Below are 24,358 nucleotides of genomic sequence, written 5' to 3' on the forward strand. Positions count from 1 at the left end.
GATTTTACAGACTGCAAATATTTAATTTAAACCCAGGGGAGCAATTTAATTTCTTTGTTGTTATTGTTAAAAAATACCATTGTGTTTTTTTACAAACAGATTCATTGGTTGATTACAATAACACACTTCCTCCCTCAAGGACTTCGGCAGTGCTTGAAATAATACCCGTTACACGGTTTGAAATCACAGAGCTTTGAAGTCTTCACGTAGTCACTCACGTGACTCCGAAGTAAAACAGTAAGATTAAACAAGAACTTACCAGTTTGAAGTTTGATCTGTATTTTATGAGCAGTTACGATGAGGGATTATGTGCCCTCCGCTCCCACCCCCAATAATATGGGTCAAACTGATAAACTGATGTCTCCTTGTCTTTACTACGTTTACTTCAATAACTGTGTCTATCTGTGATTCCACACCGCTGCTTTGAAGTATGCCGCGCATGCGTGCTGAGCGGGTTCTTCACGTAATCCCTCATCGTAACTCCTCATAAAATACAGATCAAACTTCAAACTGGTAAGTCCTCGTTTAATCTTACTATTTTACATACTGTGACCTAACCAAGGTTTTAAACTGCTGCAGCGTCATTTGCCTACATCTATACTCAATGCTCTGACTGATGAAAGCAAGTGGGTGTCATGCCTCTTTACCAACCCTATCAATTTGTGTTCCTGTTTTCAGGGAGCTATGGACTTGCATGCCAAGAATCCTCTGTACATCAATGCTTCCAAATGTCCTGCCATTTACTACATACTTCCCTTTTACATTTGACTCTCCAAAAGTGCACCAACTCACACTTGTCCAGGTTAAATTCCATCTGCCTTTTCTCCATCCATATTTCCAAAGGATCAATCTTCTGCTATATCGTTTCATGACCTTCCTCACTATCCACAACTCTGCCAATTATTGGGTTGTCTGCAAACCTACCAATCAGCTCACTTACAGTAATGTCCAAGTTATTTATACATATGACAAGTGACTGGGGCTCCAGACTGATCCATGTGAAACACCACTGGACATATTACCAATCAGAATAACACATCTCTATATTCTATGGTCGAGCCAATTTGGAACCCAGCCTACCAAGTGTCTATAGATCTCACGTGCCTTATCCTTCTAAATCTGTCCACCATGACAAACCTTGTTAAATCTATTCATCCATCCATCCATCCATCCATCCACATAACTAAAACTGATCTTGTGCTCTTTCGGTTTGCGCATTTTTTCTATTTGAGCAAAAACTGTACATGATAGTGCTGCGATTTTTCGCCAGCTCACTCACCGTTCTCCTGTGCTGTGAGTGCAATAAGGTTTGTTCCAATCAGTGCTATATTGTAAAAGTTAGCGAGGTTTAAAAATATTTAAAACCGTGCATGCGCAGATTGGTCTCCTCTCCTGTCAGGAGATTGATATCCTCTCCTTTGAGTAACTGGGCCTTGTAGTCAATCATATAGTTCTATTAGAACATTTAATAAACCTATTTCAGGCATGTGGCTACTTACCCTATATAGGGGGATTGATGAGATTGATCTGTTGGGATCTAGCATTGACTTGATGAGTTGAATGACCTGCTTATGCCTTAGTTGATTAGACCGACAGTCCATTCAGTATAAGAGTACTGTAGAATGCAGCAGTTACATTTCCAGACCATTAACCCAGACGCCTGCTCTAACGATCTGGAGATGCAAGTTCAAATCTTACTTCTGTGGAAAGTAAGAGTTGCATTGTGGCACTGCAGTTAGTACTGCTGTTGTGCAGCTCCTGAAATTTAGGATTGATACTGACATTGTGTACTGTCTATGTGGATGTTGCATGTTCTCCCACTCCTGATCTGGATATCTGAGGAGTATTCTGGTCTCCTCTCTTCTTCAAAAGACATGCCCTTCATTGATTAGAATGTAGAACAGTGCAGCACAAGAATGCTGAAAGCTCCCAATGGCACCCAATATTTTCACCAAACATGATGCCGACCAATTCTTATCAGTCAGCACATAATCCATATCCCTCCATTTGTCATTGATCAGAATAATCTCATAGTTGATTAATGCTGGAGATATACTAGATAAAGAGGTAAATATTGAATATCTTCTTCAAACTTTGCCCCTCTCTCCTTAAAGCTATGCCATCTAGTGTTTCATTTTACCATCTCAAGAAAAAGGTTCAGACTATCCACCCTATCTGTGCCTCTCATAATTTTACATACTTCTATCAAGTTGTAATGCAATCTCCAGCATTCCAGAGAATCAATCCAACTCTGTCCAACCTCGCTCTGTAGCTAATACCCATAATCCAGAAAGCATTCTGGTAAACCACCTCTGTACCGTTTCCAAAGTCTTCACATCTTTTCTGTAATGGGGCAAAAAAAACTGCACACAATATTCCAAATATGGCCTAACCAAAGTCTTATGGTTGCATCATGACTTCCCGACTATTATACTCAATGCTCCAACCTATGAAAGCATTCCTTCTTTACCTCTCTTATCTAGTGTTGCAACTTGTGTTGCCACTCTATCTGCTATTTCTCCACCCACTTTTGTAGCTGATCTATATGCTGCTGTAAACATTGACAGCCCTCTTCATAGTCTGTGACCCTAGCAATCTTGGTGTCACCTATAAACTTAGTAACCAATCTGTTTACATTTACGTCCAAGTGCTTTACGTCCAAGTGATCACAAACAGCAACGGTCCCAGAAAAGATCCCTGTGGAACTGCACTGGTTACTGTAAAATTGACTCCCATAAACTGTATTTTAGTGTAAGTGAATGAAAACAAAATGGGGTGTTGATCATGTGAGATTGAATAATTTGCAAGGCCACAAGGAAATATAGAGAGAGGAAATGGAATTAATGGGAGTGCCCAGTTGGTACCCAGTATGGAGGTGCGAGGCTGAACAGACTCAGTTAATAAGTAACCTCCAACATTCTTCTTATCTGTGATTTATTTGCTGGCTGCACAAATTCCAGCCAAAAAATGTTTGGCTTACTATTGTTTTCACACTGGCCACATCATTGGGTTCAGCTCCATTCCACACGAGAGAGCACATGCACTCAACTCTGCCTCCGCTATCCCCCACCCTCCAACTGTGTTAAAGATTTCTGATCTGGCTTAAGCATTCTCTCAGGTTCAACAGAGCTGGTCACTTCAGTAGCTAAGTCATGCATTTTAAGTTTAAGAATTTGTCCGCATTGCCCAATATGTATTCATGTGATGGAATAACCCAAGGGGTGGTTTGCAACAATAGTATAACCTTGTGATGTGAACTGGATATTGTTTCTTTCAAAAGTATCCTCGCGTCCACTTCTCCAATCTTTCAACAGACAGAATGAAAACATTTCAGTGAGACAAGGTCAGATGCAGATAGTTGAGTGGTCTTATTTTTCCAAGAACTTGTGAATAAATGGCATAGCATTTAAAGTGAAAATATTTTCATCTCTTGGTAGGTTACCCTCCCTATCATGAATAATGTTGCCTTTCACAGGAGTAGTGGACTGTTATTTCATTTATATACAGTAATATTTAAGTGATTGACATTCTTACAATAATTGACCTTGATATGTGTTGTTTACTTATGTACCCCTTCAGAAAGAACCACAGGCTTTTGTTGCACATTTTTACAGCATTTTCAAAGAATAGCTTCAAAAATAGCTTCTTCCCAACAGCCATCAGGCACTTGAACAATAGACAACACTAAACTCATCAACTATGAACTCCTATGTACTTTCCCTGGTAACACTAAAGTTATAATGTTATAATGTTATTAATTTAATAATTTTATTAATTATTACGTTATTACGTTATTGCATTTATGGGCCTTTAAATCTGATGCAGAGAATATAATATAATCTTTCCATTGTTGGTAAATATGACAATTAAACAGTCTGGACTCAGAGTGCTGAAGCATTCCAAAGTGTTTTACAAAAGCATTGACAAATTCTGATGCTAGCCATATCAGGAGATATCATGCTGGGAGATTGGGGTCTCAACAGGTAAGGTCCGTGGTGGTACAATTTAATTCAGATCTGTGCAAAATAATAGAATTAATGTATTGTAGAGACTTTGGACGACTATGGGTTACAGAGGCATGGAAGGATTAAGGAAATGGAGGGAACAGTAAACAATGATGAACATTTTGAAGTTGAGTGATTTGTAAACTGAGACCCAATCTAGATCAGTAACCCCATGAACAATTTGTGAATGAGTAGTTGTGAGTTTGGATCCAAGCAGAAGAGTCTTGGATGAGCTCAAAAATACAAGTGGAAGAAGGGAGATCTGGGAGTCATGACTAAACATAACAAAGGAGCAGCTGAAGGCTACATTAATGGGGCTCGAGACAATCTTGGCAATGGACTGGATATGTGATGGAAATTTCATCATAGGGTTAAATGGGGTAAAGGATTTGTGAAAGATCTGACAAGCCGAGTTACTCCAGCATTTTGCATCTATCTTCTTTGCAAAAGGTTCATTGAAAGTATGGGGGAGGTGACTGGAGGTAAGAAAAGTTCTCCCAGTTCCCTCCCCTATACTTTTTGTCTGAAGAAGGGTCCCAACCCGAAATGTCACTCATCCTTTTTCTCCAGAGATGCTGTGTGGCCCGCTGAGTTACTCCAGCTCTTTGTTTCTACGTTCAGTATATACCAGCATCTGCAGCTCCTTTCTACATAGGGCCTTTCCAGTGAAAGGGCCTCTGCACAATGCTGCCTGAGACCTTCTAATTGTCCAATGCGATGAACTGACATTCACATCTGGTTAAAGTATGATGGATGGCCAAGGCCAGTGATTATAGAGGGCAAATCCAGCAAGATCAATGTTTTTGGATAATCCATGAGACATGAACTGCCATGGTTGCTTACTCCTTTGAACTTTCAACTGAAAACTACTTTAGAGAACAATACTTGCAAATGAAAGTTGTTTCTCTTAACATAGTTACTAAAGTACACTAAAGAAAATAATACACTAAAGCAGTCTGATGAAGGGTCCCAGAAATGTCACCTATCCATGTTCTCCAGAGATGCTGCCTGACTCACTGAGTTACTCCAGCACATTGTGTCCTTTGAATAAAAACTATTACCCAGCTTTAGAGTTAAAATTAGTTGTTCCTGCCACCTAGAGGCCATTAGAGTATTACAAGTTTCCAAACAAGCATTCCCCAATCAACAACATTTTTTTAACCTCTTGATTAGTTTATTTGGAAAACACTTAATTCCTAAAATACCTGTTGTGTTTACTGATTTTGAATATTTAATACCAGTTCAAAATAAACACATTGAAATAATGTTCTTCCTTAAATTGACATTTCTTAATTTGAATTAAAATCAACCCAAAACAAACATGTTGTTTTATTTAAGTTCCTCCCAGGTTGTGTTTTTTTTCCAAATGTTTGACATCTCCCAGAAACAAGTAATCTTTAAATCCTATCCATTAACCATAAGTTCATCAATGTTCTCTAGTGAACATTTATATTTTATATTCTCTTCACGCTCCCTCTACCTAACACATTCTGTGTCCAATGTACGTCTTTTTTCTTGAATAGGAATTCAAAAAGGGCATTTCTAAATGAAAATTAAAATCTGTTCCAAGAATATAAAAGAAAAAACATATCAAACAGAAGAGATGCATTGATACGCAATGTGTTCTCAGGGAGATCAAAGTGAATTTGATTACTGAGCAGTTGAAAAGAACCAATTGCATTTTTAGAGCTTTATTGGCTACCCTGCTGATACCAGACCACAAAGTAAATTAAACATATCAAACAGTATTGCCCAACTCTTGAGAGGAATTTTCTGTTATCAATATTGTTTCTCTTTTAGTTTTGCACTTTAACAATGTCTTAAATAAAATTGCATAAACCATGGGACCAGAAAAAAAATAAAAGCTCAGTTCTCAATACTGTGAAATTCCTCATGATCTATGCAAGCTACAATCTCCAGCTTGGCAACCTCCCTCCCACAACGTGCCCACATACCCTCCACATCTGAATCCTCATTACACCTCACTCCTTCCATTCCTCCCACTGATCGTGCAGTGAGGCTGGGTAATCTTTCAAGCAACCCTTACTTGGCATTTGCAGTGCAGAAATAGAACCTGACTGGTCTGCTGGCATTTATACTCCACACAAGTTTCCACCCACCCGGCTTCATATAACAATTTTGGCTTACTTATTTCTCCTTCATGTGCTTTCCAAGCTGCTTAAAGGCATTTGTTACAAGTCTCAGCTACAAAGTAAAGTCGGCTTTCATCCCAAAATGAATCATCAACATTTCAAAATTCTGTTTACTCTTTTCAGAGAAATAGACTGAAGATAGGGAGGGGAAGGGGGGCTTGCCATTTTCTCCTTGAACCAAAGGAGATTTGATGGATGTGTGCATGATCATTATGGTTTAGACAGGTTAAATAGAGGGAAAATGTTACCACTGCAGTTAGTTCAAGGATCAGGAGGTACAGATATAACATTTCAGCCAAGTGATAGAAGGGGAATTGAAGAAAATGTTTTACATATAAAGTTCTAATGATCTGGAACATTTCCAATCAGAGCTTTTAAAATTGAATCGGGTAGGCAGTGAGAAAAAAAAAATATTTTGCAAGGCAAGAGGGAAAGAGTGGAAAATGGAACTGATGGAATTCTTTTTAGGGAGTCCACTGGTTGGATGGGTTCAAAGGTGGCAAATGAGGCCAGTGTGGGTCAGGATATGGCTGACAGATGGGCAGGCACCTATGTAGCACGTGAGCTGGTGTGTTCCATCATTTATATCTACCACAGGGTTTCTTAAGTCCTCTAATGCATGTCCTCAAGATTCTCAGTACTACTTCAATTGTGTCTTCTCCAGTTTGAGTGGTTGCATTTCTTGAATTTTCTTCGCCAGTATGTTTATGTTTAACTTAAAGGGCCTGGCCAATTGGAGATTTTGCCGGCATCATATCATTGTCAGCAAAAGATTTTGAACATTTCAAAATCCAGCGGTGACAAAAAAAGGTTGCGACACTTGAAAAAACACCACACATCATACGTCATCACGCCAAATCATACATCATCACGCGGCGTCACACTGTCACGCCACGTATATTTCGGTGACCTGATGCGTCAGTCAATTATGCCAGCAGTCGCCAAAAAAATTGCCGTGGGACAGGCCCTTTAGATTTATTATTGTCACGTGTACCAAGATAGAGTGAAAAGTTTTTCTTTGCATGTTATGAATTGAAATCAGATAATGCTGTCCATGAATACAATCAAGCCAAACACAAGTTCATCACATAGAGCAGAGAAAAACACCAGAGGACTTCTTAGCATTGTAGTGCAACAGTTTCAGAGAAAAAGTCCACTGTCCACAGTGAAGTAGGGTGGAGAATCCGGACTTACCCGAAGATATGGAAGGATTGTTCAGAGGTCTGATAACCAAGGGGACGAAGCTGTTTCCGAGTCTAGTGGCATATGCTTTCGAACTTTTATATCTTCTGCTTGATGGGAGCAGGGAGAAGATACAAAAACATGATATGTAGATGGACTCAATGGTGAGGAATCGTTTCTGTGTAATGCACAGCATTACATCCAAACCACTCTGCAATTTCTTGTGGTCTGAGGCAGAGTTGTTCCCAAACCAACTGTGACACAACACAACACAACATAAATGTTGATCGGGATCATAGGAAACATGCCACATTTCCTTAGTCTCCTGAGGAAGTAAAGGGGTTGGTATGCTTTCTTAGCTGTAACTTCAATGTGAAGGCCTAGGACAAATTGTTGGTTATAATTATGCCTAGAAACTTGAAGCTCTCAATCATTTCCACTTCAGCACCATTGATACTGATTGGGTGTGCTTCCTGAAGTTAATAACTAGCTCCTTCATCTTGCTGACATTGAGTGATTCAGAAAAATGGTGTTAGGTATGCAAATTACATGGCTTTCCCAGTGTAGCCGATGAAGATTGACAAGGGCATCAAAGTAGGGATTATTAGTGTGGGAACACTGCTGCTTATACCCTTGGTCAAACAGTTTCCCATTAATTCTGGAAATGAGCGACAATACCAATTAACAGACAGTGGACATAATGGTCTTGTGTGTTGTAACAATTAATTTTGTTTTCCATGGATCTTTAAAACACTTCAACTGAAAAACTGTTTTTCATAACTATCCATGATATTGTGGAAGCAATCCCAAAGACTTATTTTATTATGACATGTTGTGATGCTGTTCTTCAAACTTGTATCTGAAAACAAAGCCCGTCAGTTCAATACTCTTCTTGAGTGAGAGGAGAAGGCCTGGCCCAATACGGATCTCCCTCCATAACAAGAAACAGAAAAACAAAAACACACACACATTTTACAGATGAACCCCTGCTATCTTCTGAGAGATACATTAAATGAACAACAAATTAATGTTTCCATATGCTTGTCACATCCAGGTACTTGATTAAAGATGAGAACAGGACCACATTTGGGACAATAAAGAATTGGCATAATCCAATGGAAAGTTGAAACAGGCTGCAGCCTGAAAGGCCTCTTCCAGTTCTTGTGTTGCTAATGGGCTGAATTATTAGCTCAGAGCAGATGAAAGATTATGAAGATTGCAGCTCCCAGGTTTTCTTTAGGAGACACTCCCAAACCTACTTCCATTCAATCCAGAAGACCAATATAGTTGACCCAGACAACCTTGGACCCGTGCAGTAAGATCTAGGCCTATAACAATATAATGGAATATCATGGGTGGGCTAAAACAGTTGGTGTAGGCCACATCAAATTTTGACAGCTGACAAAACCCAATTCAGCTTCCCCCAGAGAGTGCTGGGGAACCTCAGTAAATGCCTGCTGTAGCATGGGATGTCCAGTGGCAAGGGACAGCCAGAAAATGACCCATTTAGCTTAGCTGTTCTGTTCTGTTCAAGTGCATTGGACTTCCAGCCTCAAAGAGGAAATCACAATTTCCTTTTGGCATTTACACTGAGGATTTACACTATTGTCCAAGCAGAACGATTCAATGTATTCAGCAAAATCTTGCAACAAATGAAGATGTAAAGCTTGCAAATTATTCTCTGTTGCTCACAATACTCACTCATAGCTGGAATCATGCCGTACAGCCCATTATTATTAAATTATTTATTAAAGCTTTATTTCAGACACAGGTCCATATACACATCAAACAGTACAAAGAATTACAAAGATACAATCTGAATCATTGACTGTCAACCACCCATTTACACTATTCCTACACAAACCCATTTTATTCTCGTCACATACTCATCACCTCTTGCTGGATTCTACCACTCACTTTCAGTCTGAGAACAATCTACAGCAGCTTGGTAACCTGGAAGTCTTTGTGGAATGAAATTGAAGGAAACCCACATTGTCACAGTGAAAGTATGCAAACTCCACACTGGTCAGGACTGAACAGGGTGTTGCCAGGGCTACAAGGCAGCAGTTCAACAGCTACTATGCCACAATCTACTGTAGAGCTTGCAAGAAATAGAGCAATCTAAATATTATACAATATGATTATAGAAACATAGAAAATAGGTGCAGGAGTAGGCCATTCGGCCCTTCGAGCCTGCACCGCCATTCAATATGATCATGGCTGATCATCCAACTCAGTATCCTGTTCCTGCCTTCTCTCCATACCCCCTGATCCCTTTAGCCACAAGGGCCACATCTAACTCAAATTATGGACAGGAAAGATTTAAAGGGTGTACATCAAACACCGGCAAATGGGACTAACCTAGATGGGGCATCTTGGTCGGCATGGGTGTTGAACTGAGGAGTCTGTTTCTCTGCTGTATGGCTCTATGGCTAATATGTGGAAGATGTTATATTGACAACGCAGAATTAAAGCACCTAGAATTCTTTGTACCAGCAGAAAAGTAATGTCTTCTCAGTGACCAGAGTTCAGCGTAACCTCATTGCACAACCAATTGCAGAGTTCCATGAAAGTCTCTTAAGTGAGTAAACTCCACAGAAATTCCAATGATTCTAAACAATTCAAAAGCATGCAGTAGCATAACGAAGAATGAGTAGAGAAAATAACAGAAATATGTAACAGGTCAAATACAATCCATGAGGAGGCAAATAAACTTTCCATGGTATTCTTACTTTTGGAGCTGCATAATGAATGTGGCAGAATAAATAGTTATAAAGGAAGTTATAAGTGAGCAGAAATGTCAACCATAGGAAACATGAAGAAAATATGAAATTTCACTGACAAGATCATTCCATTTTGGAGCAGTGAAGACTTAGTGAGCAAGCGGCCATGTTATGCTAAGAATGGAGAATGCTGAAGTAATTAATGATAACTCGTGAATAAAAACCACTGAACACGAGGATAAGAGGAAGTTCAAAACTCCATCTTGTTAACCAGAGAAAGCTATTGCTCATCTTGCCATGGTTGTCTATGCTTGATCCTTCTTCAATGGAGATTATGATCAATCATACTCCTACAAATTGAGAACTTCAATGCAGTTTCTATGTACAGTGCAAATTTGTACTGTATAAAGGAGCACAAGCCTTATTTGGTTTCGATGCCTCAAAATATGACTGAATGTTTGCCCACACAATCTTTCTGAGAGATGTTACATTTGACCAAATGTTAGGCAGAGCCAATTCTGGCAAAATTAACTTATTTCTTACATCACTTTGCGCAATAATTTGTCTGTAATGCAGCAAGGGTATTAACAACGTGCTCCCAAAAGAATGTTGGCAAACCATGAGCTAATTTGCCACAACATTGCTGAATACAAAACCAAAATGCCATTTTAGTTAAAAACCTGATATCATAGCAAAACAGTTAAAATACTCTGTAATTTATTCAGTAGATGTGGAGGGAAAAACATCAAGGCGAAATAACATTCCCCGGAGATTACCTGTCGATTAGATATTTCAGAACCTAGTTATTCATCTCTTTTCCTGAGGTAACCTTCAAGTGATGGCATTCCATAAGAATTTGGCTGTTAAGAATTTCTAGATAGATTGCCAGATATATTTTTGGAAGTTGCAATTTTGACAAAGGGAGACTACCGTACTGCTTGTTTCATACATGTAGTTCCATTACTTTTACAGTCATAGTCATACATCACAGAAATAGGCCCTTCGGCCTAAGTCTCAATGTTGACCAAGATGCGCCATCTAAGCTAGTTTCATTTGCCTGCATTTGGACCCTATTCCATTAACCCTTTCCTGTCCATATACTTGACCAAGTGTCATTTAAATACCTCAATTGACTATCTCATTTGGCAATATGTTCCACTCAGGTTCCTATTAAATCTTTCCTCCCTCAGCTTAAATCTGTGTCCTCTGGTTCTTGATTCCCCAATCTTAAGTAAAAAAACGCTATGCTATTTCCCACATGATTTGTACACCTCTGTAAGATAATCCTTTAGCCTCCTACACTCCATGGCATAAAGTCCAAATCTGCCTAAATTCTCCCAGCACCTCAGGCCTTCGAGTCCTGGCAACATCCTTGTAAATATTCTCTATATCGTTTTCAGCTTAATTACATCGTTCTTATAGCCGAGTGACTAAAAATGAACACAATACTTCAAATGCGATCTTACCAATATCTTGTACAGGTGTAACATAATGTCCCAGCTTCCATATTCAATATTCAGACTGATGAAGGCCAATGTACCGTCTTTACCAGCCTGTCTTACCTGACTGACCAAAGAACACTCTGCTCTACAACTCTCCCCAGAACCTTACTATTCACTGTGAAGGTCATGCCTTGTATTCACTATTCACTGTGAAGGTCCTGCCTTGATTTGACTTCCCAAAATGTAACACATTGTATTTATCTGCATTAAACTCCATTTACCATTCCTCAGCCCATTTGCCCAGCTGATCATGATCTTCAATGTCTTTACCACCTGTGTTAGTGCCATCTGCAAACTTGCTAATCACACCTTGTACATTCTTATCCAAATCGTTGATATAAAACACAAACAGTAATGAAACCCAGCACCGATCCGTGAGGAACATCATTAGTCACAGGCCTCCAGCCTGAAAAACGACCTTCCATCTTCCTTCCATTAAGCCAATTCTGCATCCTGTCAGCCAGCTCTCCCCGAGTCCCATGCAGTCTAACCTGCCAGAACAACCTACACTGCGTAACCTTATGAAAGGTCCATTTAGACAATGTCTACAGCCTTGCCCTGGTTTCTTGGTTACTTCAAAGAAACTTAATCAAATTTGTAAGGCACAATCTCCCTTGTATGAAACCATGCTGGCTATCCCTAATGAGTTCCTACCCATCCAACTATATATACATTTTATCTCTCAGAATCTACTCCAGTAACCTGCCGACCACAGATCTAAGGCTCACTGGTCTATAGTCCCCAGGATTTTCCTTGCTGCCCTACTTAAAAAGAGGCACAATATTAACCAGCCTCCAGTAATCTGACACCTCACCTGTTTCTAATGATGAATCATTTATCGCAGCCAGGGATCCTTCAATTTCTTCTCTAGCTTCCCATAATCACCTTGGATATATCTGATCAAATATCTATTTTAGACTTCTAGCATTTGCACTTCTTTTCATTGATTTTCAAACTGGGTTTCCTTCCTTGATGGTCTTCTTTACTTATCATATAGAATCTTGATGCATTTACTATGGTACTCCCCATCTCAATGCTTAGCCAGTGCTTAAATCAGATAATTATCAACAAGCTTGGGTCAAATATGGTCTCAGCTTTTCAAAATGTCAGGAACGAAAGGTCATTTTTAGATTTTAGGGTACGTTTAAATATTAAGCCTGTTCCCAAGGGATTAAGTAAAAGGAACATGCCCTCATGGTTTTGTTTTAAAGAGATTAATTTATCTTTCAGTTAAAGGGGGGACAACAGGGAAATGAAATAGCAAGCTTGGAACAGCTTGAACATTAAAGTTACACTTTGCTGATCAGATTTACTTATTATCAAATAATCAGAGTGCTTACTTCTGTAGAATTAATGGCAAATTCTCAAATTGCAAAATATGTGGCAGGAGAACTAATATTTCAATCCAGATGAATAGCCTTCCATATATTAGATACATTAACTGCAGATTCTCTAAGTGCCTCAATTATCCCTGCAATAATCAGTGTGAATAATCTTCATAAATGAACAGTTATTAAAGGAAAAAACTAGCTGAGTAGTGCCTCATATATCTTTATTTTAAAGCAGGACCCTTTTAAATGATTGTACACTCCGGAAAGACATTTATTTCCGACATCCCTGGTTGACATAAGATAACCTTGTACGCCATCTGCAACCTTTCTTTAATTATCTGGCCCCCTTCTGGATAGAGTAAAGGATAGTATCAAGGAAGAAGCTTTTCTGACCAAAAGGCAATGTTTCCTTCAATTATACTGTTGCAGCAGAAAAGGAGAAATTATATCCCCAAAGATTACCTATCAACGAAGTATTGGGAACACGGTTATTCGTCTTTATTCTCTGTGGTATTCTTCATCCCTGGAGCTGAAGGGCACATTTAAGAACTTTATAATTAAGATGCAACCACTTGGTTCTCCAAAACATTGCCTTTTTCAAGGACTGTACTTTTCACAGTAGGGAGTGGATTTGACGTCCATCTCAGCATGGATGCTGACAAAGAAAGAAAGTCCATTTCAGCATGTTTTGTACCATGCCTTCATTTTATTTTGCTTTTACTATTTCAACTCTGCACAGTGCTAAGTAAAAGCATTTTATTTATTTTTTTTTAAGTGGGAGCAAGTTTTCTTAAAAATTATAGAGCAGGTAAACTTATGTCAGCAAATGTAACCATTTTAACAATCTATTAACAATGCATTTTATAATTTCATATTTTGAGCACTTGTAACTAATTTGACATTGAATTGTTGTTGTGCAGGGGTGTTATGTTGGCTTTGACCTTGCCCATGCTGTTGGGAATGTAGAAGTGCGTCTGCATGACTGGAACGTAGACTTTGCCTGCTGGTGTAATTACAAGGTAACATTGATTCCTTTGTTGTGCTCCAGTGATTGTAATTGTTGGTGATTTTTTTTCTCCATCTATTCATTTTGAAATGAATGTCATGCAAGCTCTTATTTTCTCCCCAGTTTTACTGACTGAGAAAATCCGTGAAATGAATACGAAAATGAACTTATTTATTAATCTGTTACAGTATTTGAATTCTGGTGCTGGAGCTTTAGCAGGAGCGTATATACATGAAAAACACAATTTTACCATAAAACCGACGTAAGTATTAACCACCATGTTTCAGTTGCGCAAACAAAAATTAATCAGTAGGATTTTGAGTTTTATAATTGGTGTCAACATGGAGTATTAGTCAAATTTGTTTTATTTTTTTCCCCTGACCTTTGACCATCCATCTGTCAATCAAACTCATGCTCCTGACCTGTTTCGGCTAATCACTTAGCAGGCTATGTCCCACTCTCATCTCTTTTCCAGCTTTCTGCCCCCAACTACACGTAGGCTGAAGAAGGGACCCCACACAAAACAGCATCTTTCCACGTCTTCCAGAGATGCTGTCTGACCTACTGTTACTACAACAATTTGTTTTTCTTTATTGAATATAATTTCTCATCTATGTTTTCTTCGCCATCGTTCATGGGCTTTTGTTCAAGCCTCTTAAATATTGCTTCTCTCCAGAGATGCTGTCTGTCCCACTGAGTTACTCCAGCATTTTGTGTCTACCATCCTTGTGTAAGATATGTAATCCTTTCTATCTATGTTTATTTGTTTCATCATAATGAAATGCAAAAACATTTACAATTAATAACAGTGAAATCTATTTTCCAGTTCCCAGGTTACTAAAGCGTGCCTTCTTTCGGCTTTAAGAATAAAGGAAAACTGCATATTTAGTGAACATTTTTTGATTACCCGTTGTTACGGTGAACTTGGCTGGTAGCATGTTTTGTGGTGTGACCAGGCTCTAATTTAGCCAGATGACTGAATTCACAGTTTCCATTGAAACAAATAATAGAACTTCAAAGGTAATTGTGTCTTTGGTGAGAAAACTAGTAGGTGCGGATCACTGCCCCAGTTAAATATGATTTAAATAAAACAGAATATAGACCAAGGCCATAAAGGGTAGTCAATCCCTTACTGCCAGTTTTCAGCCTGAAGCTGAACTGATATTACCTCTGAGATTGTAGCAATTCACCATTTAGCTGCCTCCAGAGTGACATTAAATTTGTGTACACTGTAGTTGAGATAATGAATTGTAAGTAAGTGCCTCATTAAATCACCTGAAGGATGCCTTCAAGAGTTGCTGGTGAAATGCCCAGTAAACTGGCTGAAATGTGCTCTCAGAGTGGAGCATTAACTTAATAGATCCCCCTCCAGAAACATGTAACAGCAGGGCATTTTGATGGATGGGAGTATGTGTGATAAAATGGAGACATGAATAGGGCTAAATTGGATAGTTTGTGTATAAGGGAGACGTGGGTGCTGAGGTCATTTGACTCAAACACATCAGATATAATGGAGGCCATGCAGGAAAGTCATACTACATGCTCATTACAATTGTTTCAGCATCCAGCAGAGTGTGCTGTAGATCCCCTCACTTCATAGAAGGGAGCACCAAATTTGTGAGTGCCCCGGACTGGTTCATGAAAACTTGCAGTGAGTTAACATTCTGAACCTCTCTGAAAGGCGATGAAAGTCATTACAGATGCTACTGTAACCTGTTAGTTACAATAACTTCTGTACAGATAGCACAACACATACAAGAGAGGTGTGAATGAATTTCAGAATATGAACTAAAGGCATTTGTGGAAAAGATGGTGAGGTAGAGTAATAGCCTGTATTTGCAGAGACCAGAAGACTCTTCAGGAATGTAAAGTCATGGAGGCAATAGATAGACACCAAATGCTGGAGTAAATCAGCAGGTCAGGTGGAACATCTCTGGAGAAAAAGGATGGCTGATGTTTCAGGTCGGGACCCTTCTTCAGACTGAAAGCAGAGGGGAGGGAACCAGAGGTTAAAAGAAAGGCCAGAACAAAGCAGGGCAATAAAGGGATATTTATTGCACCCACGATGAGGTGTTCCAAACCTTTAGGGAACGGGGGTTCCCCTCTTCAACTATAGATGAGGCTCTCACCAAGGTCTCTTCTATATCCCATAGCTCCACTTCACCACCCCCCCCCCCCCCCCCCCCCCCCCCTCCCCTCCTCCTCCCCCCCCTTTCCTCAGCCCCCCCTCCTCCCCCCCCCCCCCCCCCCCCCCCCCCCCCCTCCCCCTCCTCCCCCCCCCCTCCCACTCGTATCAAGGACAGAGTCCCTCTTGTCCTCACCTTTCACTCTATCAGCCGTCACTTACAACATATAATCTTCTGACATTTTCACCACCTCCAACGGGATCCTACCAATGGACACATCTTCCCATCCACAATCCTTTCGGCTTTCCGCAGAGACCACTCCCTCCGTAACTCCCTGGTCAATTCGTCCCTTCCCACCCAAACCACCCCCTCCCCTGGTACTTTCTCTTGCAACCACAGGAAATGCTACACTTGATGCTTTACCTCCCCTCTTGACTCCATCCAAGGACCCAAGCAGTCTATCCAGGTGAGGCAGAGGTTCACCTGCACTTCCTCCAACCTCATCTATTACATCCGCTGCTCTAGGTGTCAACTGCTCTACATCGGTGAGACCCAGCGCAGGCTTGGCGATCGCTTCGCCCAACACCTCTGCACAGTTCGCATTAACCAACCTGATCTCCCGGTGGCTCAGCACTTCAACTGCACCTCCCATTCCGAATCCGGTCTTTCTGTCCTGGGCCTTCTCCAAGGCCAGAGTGAGTCCCACCACAAATTGGAGGAGCAGCACCTCATATTTTGCTTGGGTAGTTTACATCCCAGCGGTAGGAACATTGACTTCTCCAATTTCACGTAGTCCTTGCTTTCTCCCTCCTTCCCCTCCCCTTCCCAGCTCCCCCACAGCCCACAGTCTCTGCCTCTCCCTTTCTTCTTCCTGCCCCCCCCACTCACATCAGTTTGAAGAAGGGTGTTGACCCGAAACGTCACCTATTCCTTCGCTCCATAGATGCTGCTTCACCCACTGAGTTTCTCCAGCATTTTTGTCTACCTTAGATTTTTCCAGCATCTGCAGTTCTTTCTTAAACACTGCAGTTCCTTTATATTCATATATACGCAATGGGTCCTACGGCCCAACTCGCCCATGGCGACCAAGATGCCAGATCTCCACTAGCCCCATTTTTTCCCTGAAGATAATAGAAGTTAATAGCGCCACCTTTGGTTGGAGGATTGTAAATGATTGAATAAACAACAGTGCAGCTGTGCAGTCATATTCCAGTCAGCAGTGAGTTAACTTGTTATTCTGTGTCTGAGCTCAAGATATCACAAATTGGCGAGGAGGATGGGATTGTGGATTCCCTAGCTTTAATTGTTTGTGTAGATAAGGAACTCTACAGAGGCACGGAGAAGGTTGTATAACTTCTGGTGTCAGGGAAAGCTGAAAATCTGGTCACAAAGTTTGAATTCTGTGAGATGGTTAAAAATGCAAAATGGCGGTGCCCAGTGGGTACATCGGATGATTGGGTGAGTTCCAGCAAAGCCGGGAAACTTTCAATGCATACATCGAACGTTTAGAGATGTTTTTTTGCTGCAAATAACATTACTGAAGTAGAAGATTCTGATGTAGAATCAAAACGTTTGAATGAGCAATCCAGGCTAGGAAAATAACAATTTTTCTCACTGAAATGGGCCCCGATGTTTATGATCCAGTAAAGAATTTGTTAGCTCCAGCCAAACCAAAGGACACGCCCTTGAAGGTATTCTTAAGAAGTTAACAGAACATTATGACCCTAAGCCCTTAGAAACAGGTGAGAGCTATCGATTTAGAACAAGATGCCAACTTCCAGAGGAGGACATTAGTAATTTTATTGTGGCACTTAAGAGGTTATCAATTCATTGTAATTTTGGAAATTTCCAAGTTCGGGCATTAAGAGACCGTTTTGTGTGTGGACTGAGAAGTGAGCGGATGCAAAGTAAGCTGATGACGGTGTATGACCTGACCTTTGAAACAGCTTGTAAAACTGCTTTGTCAATGGATATGGCAGAGAGGGTTCTAGAGAAGTCAGGACAACTTCTAGATAACCAGCGGTAGAGTTGAACAAGCTGCAGTCCAGCAAACCAAAGACGCATGTCAACAAAGACATCAGAGAATCGTTATCCATGGAGGGGTAGCAAGGCTACTGCAAAGTCATGCTATCGCTGTTTGGGCTCACATCTAGCACAATCTTGTCCATTCTTCAAGGCAGAGTGTTACTTGTGTCTCAAGATGGGACATCTAGCGAAGGCTTGTCGCAATGCTAAACAGAAAAAAGGTTAAACAACAAGTAAGCCTCGTCATTCTGTGGATCAACTGCTGACAGAGGTAGAGCCTCTTGACATATACACCATCTGCAGCAATGAGCTAGTAAACCGGAAGAAAAAAATGTGTCCATGCAAGTCCAGTTGAATGGAACTCATGGTAGCATGGAAGTCGACATAGGAGCATCTGTGAGTGTGATTCCTGAATCTGTGTATCGGGAGAAGCTGAGTCAAATTCCTTTAGAAGCAAAGCAAATCGAGCTACGTGGTTACTCTGGAGAGAAGATTCCACTGTTGTGATACGTACATGTACCAGTTAGGTATAAGCAGCAACAGGCGGAGTTGCCTCTCGAATTGTAAAGGGAGATAAGCCTGCATTGCTAGGTCAGAATTGGTTGCAGATCTTGATGCTCAACTGGAACGAGATATTCCTCATTCGCGAGAATTCAAGTGTCCGGAGGACGTAATCAAGCAACATCTGAAGGTGTTCAGCGACCAGGGAGCGCCAATCATGGGGTACAAGGCGAAAGATTGCTTGAAACAGGATGTGACACCAGTGCATTGCAAACCACGGGCCATATCGTATGCACTTAAGGCCAAGGTCGAGAACGAACTGAAAAGACTTGAAAATTAGAACATTATCAGTAAGGTAGAAAGTAGTGAATGGGCAACATCGATTGTAGTTGTACCTAAACCTGATGGTAGTGTTATACGTGGGGATTATAAGGTAACTGTAAACCAGGTAATTGAAGATAGCATATCAGATAACCTACCAATGGCAGAGGATTTGCTTAGCACCCTGACAGGTGGACAAGTCTTCACAAAAATTGACTTGACAAATACCTCCGTGCAGTTAGGTGTAGATGACAAATCTAAATCCAAGTTGACTATCAAGACGCATTTGGGATTGTTTCGGTTCAATAAGCTCCCATTTGGCATATCATCAGCCTCAGGGATTTTTCAAGGGGTGAATACACAAATTCTAGAGGGAATTGAAGGTGTGGTGTTTTATTTGGATGACATCCTCATCTCAGCCCCTGACAGGCAGACCCATGATGAAATGTTGGAAGTGGTACTTAAACAACTTGAAGCACACAGTGTAAGAGTGAAGGCAGAGAAGTGTGAGTTCTTTCAGAACTCGGTACAGTCCTTGTGGCATAAGATAGACAAGGATGGTCTACACCTCACCAAGGGTAATGTTGATGCGATCAAGAATGGGCAACACTCCCAGAAACATATCTGAGATCCAATCCTTTTTAGGATCAGTGCATTATTATGGGAAGTTCGTGCCAAATCTGTCCACCTGTTTACATCCCTTGAAAGAGCTCTTGAGAAAAGATGTACCATGGAAGTGGACACGTGAATGTGACCAAGCTTTCAAGTCATGTAAAGCTCAGTTGGCAGAGAGTACAATGCTTGTTCATTACAATGCACATAAGCCAATGAAGTTAGCATGTGATGCTTCACCATACGGTGTTGGTGCTGTGATCTCTCATGTGTTAGAAAATGGTGAGGAGAGGCCAATAGCATCTAGAACACTCAATGCCAGTGAGAGAAATTATGAACAAATAGAGCGAGAGGCTCTTGCATTGATTTTTGGTGTTAAGAGGTTTCACAAATACTTATATGGTATAAGGTTTGTAATCAAGACAGATCACCAGCCGTTGACAGTGATCCTAAATCCAAAAGGACACATACCAATTCTGGCCGCAGCCAGAATGCAAATATGGGCATTTATATTTTCTGCATACCAGTATGATATTCAGTATTGTAAGGCAGCAAGCACAACAATGCTGATGTCATGTCTGGATTACCTTTGGAATCGGAGGTTACCCCAAACAGAGAAGACATTTTATTTCTATCATGTAGATGAGTTACCTATCACTTCACATTCGGAAAGCTACACACACTGACAGACTTGTGTCAAGAGTGCAGGAATATGTTACAAATGGATGGCCAAACAAATTGCCAGATTCAGAGGCAGAACTGAAACCATTCTTTGTAGGTAGGAATTAACTCTCAGTAGACCAAGGGTGTGTCATTTGGGGAGCAAGAGTTGTAATCCCTGAAAAATATGGAGTAAATTTCTTCATGATCAACATTTGGGAATATATCTAAAAAAGAGTCTAGATAGAAGCTATCTATGGTGGCCTGGTCTAGATAAGTACATAGAACAAACTGTGAAAGAGTGTAGCACATTCCAAGCAGTTGGAAAGAATTCACTACCGCTTCAGCCATGGAAATGGCCGGCTAGAGTGTGGCAAAGATTACACGTTGACTTTGCAGAGTTAGATGGACAACAATCGTTCATTGTGATTGATAGTCACTCCAAGTCGGTTGAGGTGTTTCCGATGAACAAAACAACATCCAGCAAAACGATAGACATTTTGCGAGGATAGTTTTTGTACTATGGATTTCCAGAGGAAATTGTGTCTGATAATGGACCACAATTCTGTACACTAGAGTTTGCACAATTCATGAAAGGGAATGGCGTAAAATATCCAAGAGTCACTCCATACTATCCTGCTTCAAATGGAGCAGATGAACGCACAGTGCAAATTGTGATGTGTCCAAATCCAAAGAAAAGACAGTTGGCTCTGTTTCACAAAATGGCTAACTTTCTGATTACATATCAAAACACATCTCACACCACTACTGGTCAAACGTCAGCAGAATTGTTCTTGAAGAGAAAACCCAGAACAAGGTTTTCACCATTTAAACCAAACTTGGCTCAAACAGTAGAAGAGAAACAGGAGAAACAAAAAGCATATCATGACAGAAGTAGAGTAAAGGAAAGGAGTGTTGAGTTGAATCAGAAGGTAAAGGTGAAAAACAATCATCATAAGTGGGTAAAGTGGTTACTTGGCAGAGTAGTGAGAAAGTGCGGACCACGGACATACTTGGTCAAGATGTTTGGAAGTGGAAAGGTGAGAAAAGTACACATTGACCATATCATACCTATGCAAGCACAGACAGGTTTGCAACCAGACCAATTAGACAAGTCAGATAATTTGATTACCACTCAAGTACAGGTACCAACGGATGAACCAGAAATGGTACAAGAAGGTATACAAGATAGTGTCAGTTTGAACCAGCCTGAAAATGGAGGTTCAAGTGTGTTTGACAGTCAAACAAAATTGACTGGAATCTTTGAATGCAGGTCAAAAGGAAGACTTGACTCGATCAAAAATGAGTCCAAGTGGTTCTAAACAGTCAGAAACTTTTGATCAGGGAAGATATCCAGAAAGAAGGAGAAACCCAGTGGTTAGGTTTAATTTGTGAAGTTTATTTTGTATATGTATTTTGTATATGTATTTTGCCTAATGCCCTCATTATTTTCAGGTTATATAAAAGTAAACAATCTAACAAGATTGTAATAAATTCATACCATTTTTATTATATTCAAAAATGTCAGAAATGTTATATTTTAAAATGTCAACAAGGCGATAATGTTTTTATTAAGGTTGGAGGAGATGTAATAGCGCCACCTTTGGTTGGAGGATTGTAAATGATTGAATAAACCACAGTGCAGCTATGCAGTCATGTTCCAGTCAGCACTGAGTTAACTTGTTATTCTGTGTCTGAGCTCAAGATATCACACATAGTTATAGGGATCAATGCCAGGAGTTAGTTAAACCATCTTTAAATGGTATATCCCATCAACTGCATTAACTTCACATTCCTCAACCTGTGAAAATTAAAGTTCAGATCCAACATTCATGTGTCCCCACAATGTTCTCAGACATTTCCCACCACTGCAAATTGAGTAACATCTCCTCTCTTCTTTAAAGTGCCAGCTTTTCAGTCAAGATCAGCACAATATCTAAACACATGGTGTAACATACCTTTCTATTCCTATCTCCTTCAGGGTTAGCTTAAACTCAAAGGAATAGGTGTGACTGGTCTCATTAAGCCACAGTCACTTATGAGAATAGGGCACGCTTAGGTTCGTCGCAATGTGTAGGAAGGCATTGCCGATGCTGATTTACACGCAAGATAGACCCAAAATGCTGGCGCAACTTAGCGAGACAGGCAGCTTCTCTGGATAGAAGGAATGGTTCTATCCAGAGAAGCTGCCTGTCCCGCTGAATTGCTCCAGCATGTTGTATCTATCTTAATTTAGTCACACTTCTCCAATGCACTCTACATTTGCTTGCTATCCATTTTAGCCCCATTTGTATCTCAATTTTAGAACATTCTTCTTTTCATCTATCAAGATTATATTGAAATTTAGAGGGTATCTTTGGAATAGCTTAATGAGATCAGGTGACTAGTTGTAAGACTGAGGCTGGGGAAGATAAGGATCAGTATGTTCTGAACGTAACTTGCGACCAGCATGATCCAGTAAAGAGGAAAGACAAAGACGGCAAATTATGGGAATCTTGGATGACAAGAGATATTGTAATTATTTTTTCAAAAAGAGAAATAAATCGCACGTAAGGTGTAGGAAGCTGAATTCAGACAGGGCCTTGAAGGAACATAAAGAGAGCATGATAGAACTCAATCAAGGAAACATGAGAGCCACTGGAGACCATGAAATGTCCTTGGTCAGTAAGATTTAAGGAAAATCCAAAGGTATTTTATTCATGCATTAAAAACAAAGGGGCAGCTAGGGAGAGAATAACACCTCTCAAGGATAAAGGAGGGCATTTAATCCTGGAGTCAGTGGTCAAAAGTACTGAATGAGTATTACTCATCGGTATTCACCAAGGAGGACATGGAGGATAGATCAGCGTGGGTTATGTTCATAACCTAAGATCAAAAAGGAGGCAGCATTGTGTCCCTTAAAGAACATTGATGAATAAATCCCCAAGTCCCGATGAGATCCATCCCAGATTTTTGAGAGAGAAAAGACAACACATGACAGCTTTGATCATTGTAATCCCTCTAGCGACAGGTGAGGTCAAAGGATTGGGGAGTAACCTATTGTTCCATTGTTTAAGAACGGGAGAACAGTGGACATTGTCGACATAAACTTTAATAAGGCATTTGGCAAGGCGGCCCATGTAGGTTGATCCAGAAAATTAAGATGCATGGGAACAATGGTAACTTGGTAGAATGGCCATTGAAGCTTGAGGGTAATGGTGGAGGTATGTTCCTCTGAATGGAGGTGGGAGGTTATGCTGGGATCTCTTTTGTATGTAATATATATAAATTACTTGGATGAAAATGTAGGTGGATTAGTTACTGAGTTTGCAGATGACACAATAAATTGCAGAGTTGAGAACAGTGAAGAAGACTGTCAAAGGATATAGCAGGATATATGTGTGTTACAGATAATGGTAGAAATATGGCAGTGGACTTTAATCCAGTAAAGAGTGAAATGTTGAAGAGCACTGATGAACAAGGGATCTTGGGATCCAAGCTCAAGTAGATATAATGACAAAGAAGGAATATAGTGTGCTTGCCTTCATCCATCAGTACATTGAATGTAAGTTAGACACACAATGCTGGAGTAACTCAGTGGGACAGGCAGCATCTCCAGATAGAAGGAATGGACTGACAAATATACATAACCAGAAACATCTACTTGTTTTGGGCGTTGATGGAAGGCACAAATCCAACATCAGAAAGCATGGGAGATATAACATTGCATTGAGTTTTGAGCCTGACAAGGTCCATCCTTCAGCACAGATATAATGGGCAACTTCATCAGTACCATGGCGAGGCACCTATTATGCATTAGCTCATCTCATGGCTAATATTGCAGCTTTCATTGCAACATAAACAGAAAATTGCAGGTACGATCGCAATGTTTAGCAGGTACTTTTGCAACATTTAAGAAACATTTCGACAGGTGCATTGTTAGGATAGGTTTAGGGGAATATGGGCCTAACGCATGAAGGTGGTACTAGTGTGGATGTGGCATGTCGATCGGTGTGGCCATGTTGTGCTGAAGGGCCAGTTTCCATGTTGCATGACTTTATGACTCCATGACTAAGCTAACATTTAGGTACTGTAGTGAATACTGTAACATGTAGTCTACATGTTTAAACCCATTTGGAATTTGTGGCACATTTGGATTAGAACTGAACGTCGGTGATAACTAATTAGCACCATAGCCACAGAAGATAAGACAAATGCCCATGAACACATATT

The 24,358-nt window shown here is 40.3% G+C and overlaps 1 protein-coding gene across 1 annotated transcript in view; it reads left to right on the top strand.

Moving 5' to 3' along the window:
• kynu (kynureninase) overlaps window positions 1-24,358 on the top strand; it is a 221,569-nt gene that overhangs the window by 163,843 nt on the left and 33,368 nt on the right. The window contains exons 9-10 of the mRNA XM_055638665.1: window positions 13,816-13,914; window positions 14,090-14,163. Of these exons, the coding sequence (XP_055494640.1) occupies window positions 13,816-13,914; window positions 14,090-14,163 (173 nt within the window). The remainder of the gene's footprint in view (window positions 1-13,815; window positions 13,915-14,089; window positions 14,164-24,358) is intronic.

Source organism: Leucoraja erinacea, chromosome 7 (genome assembly GCF_028641065.1).
Source record: "Leucoraja erinacea ecotype New England chromosome 7, Leri_hhj_1, whole genome shotgun sequence".
NCBI lineage: Eukaryota > Metazoa > Chordata > Chondrichthyes > Rajiformes > Rajidae > Leucoraja > Leucoraja erinaceus.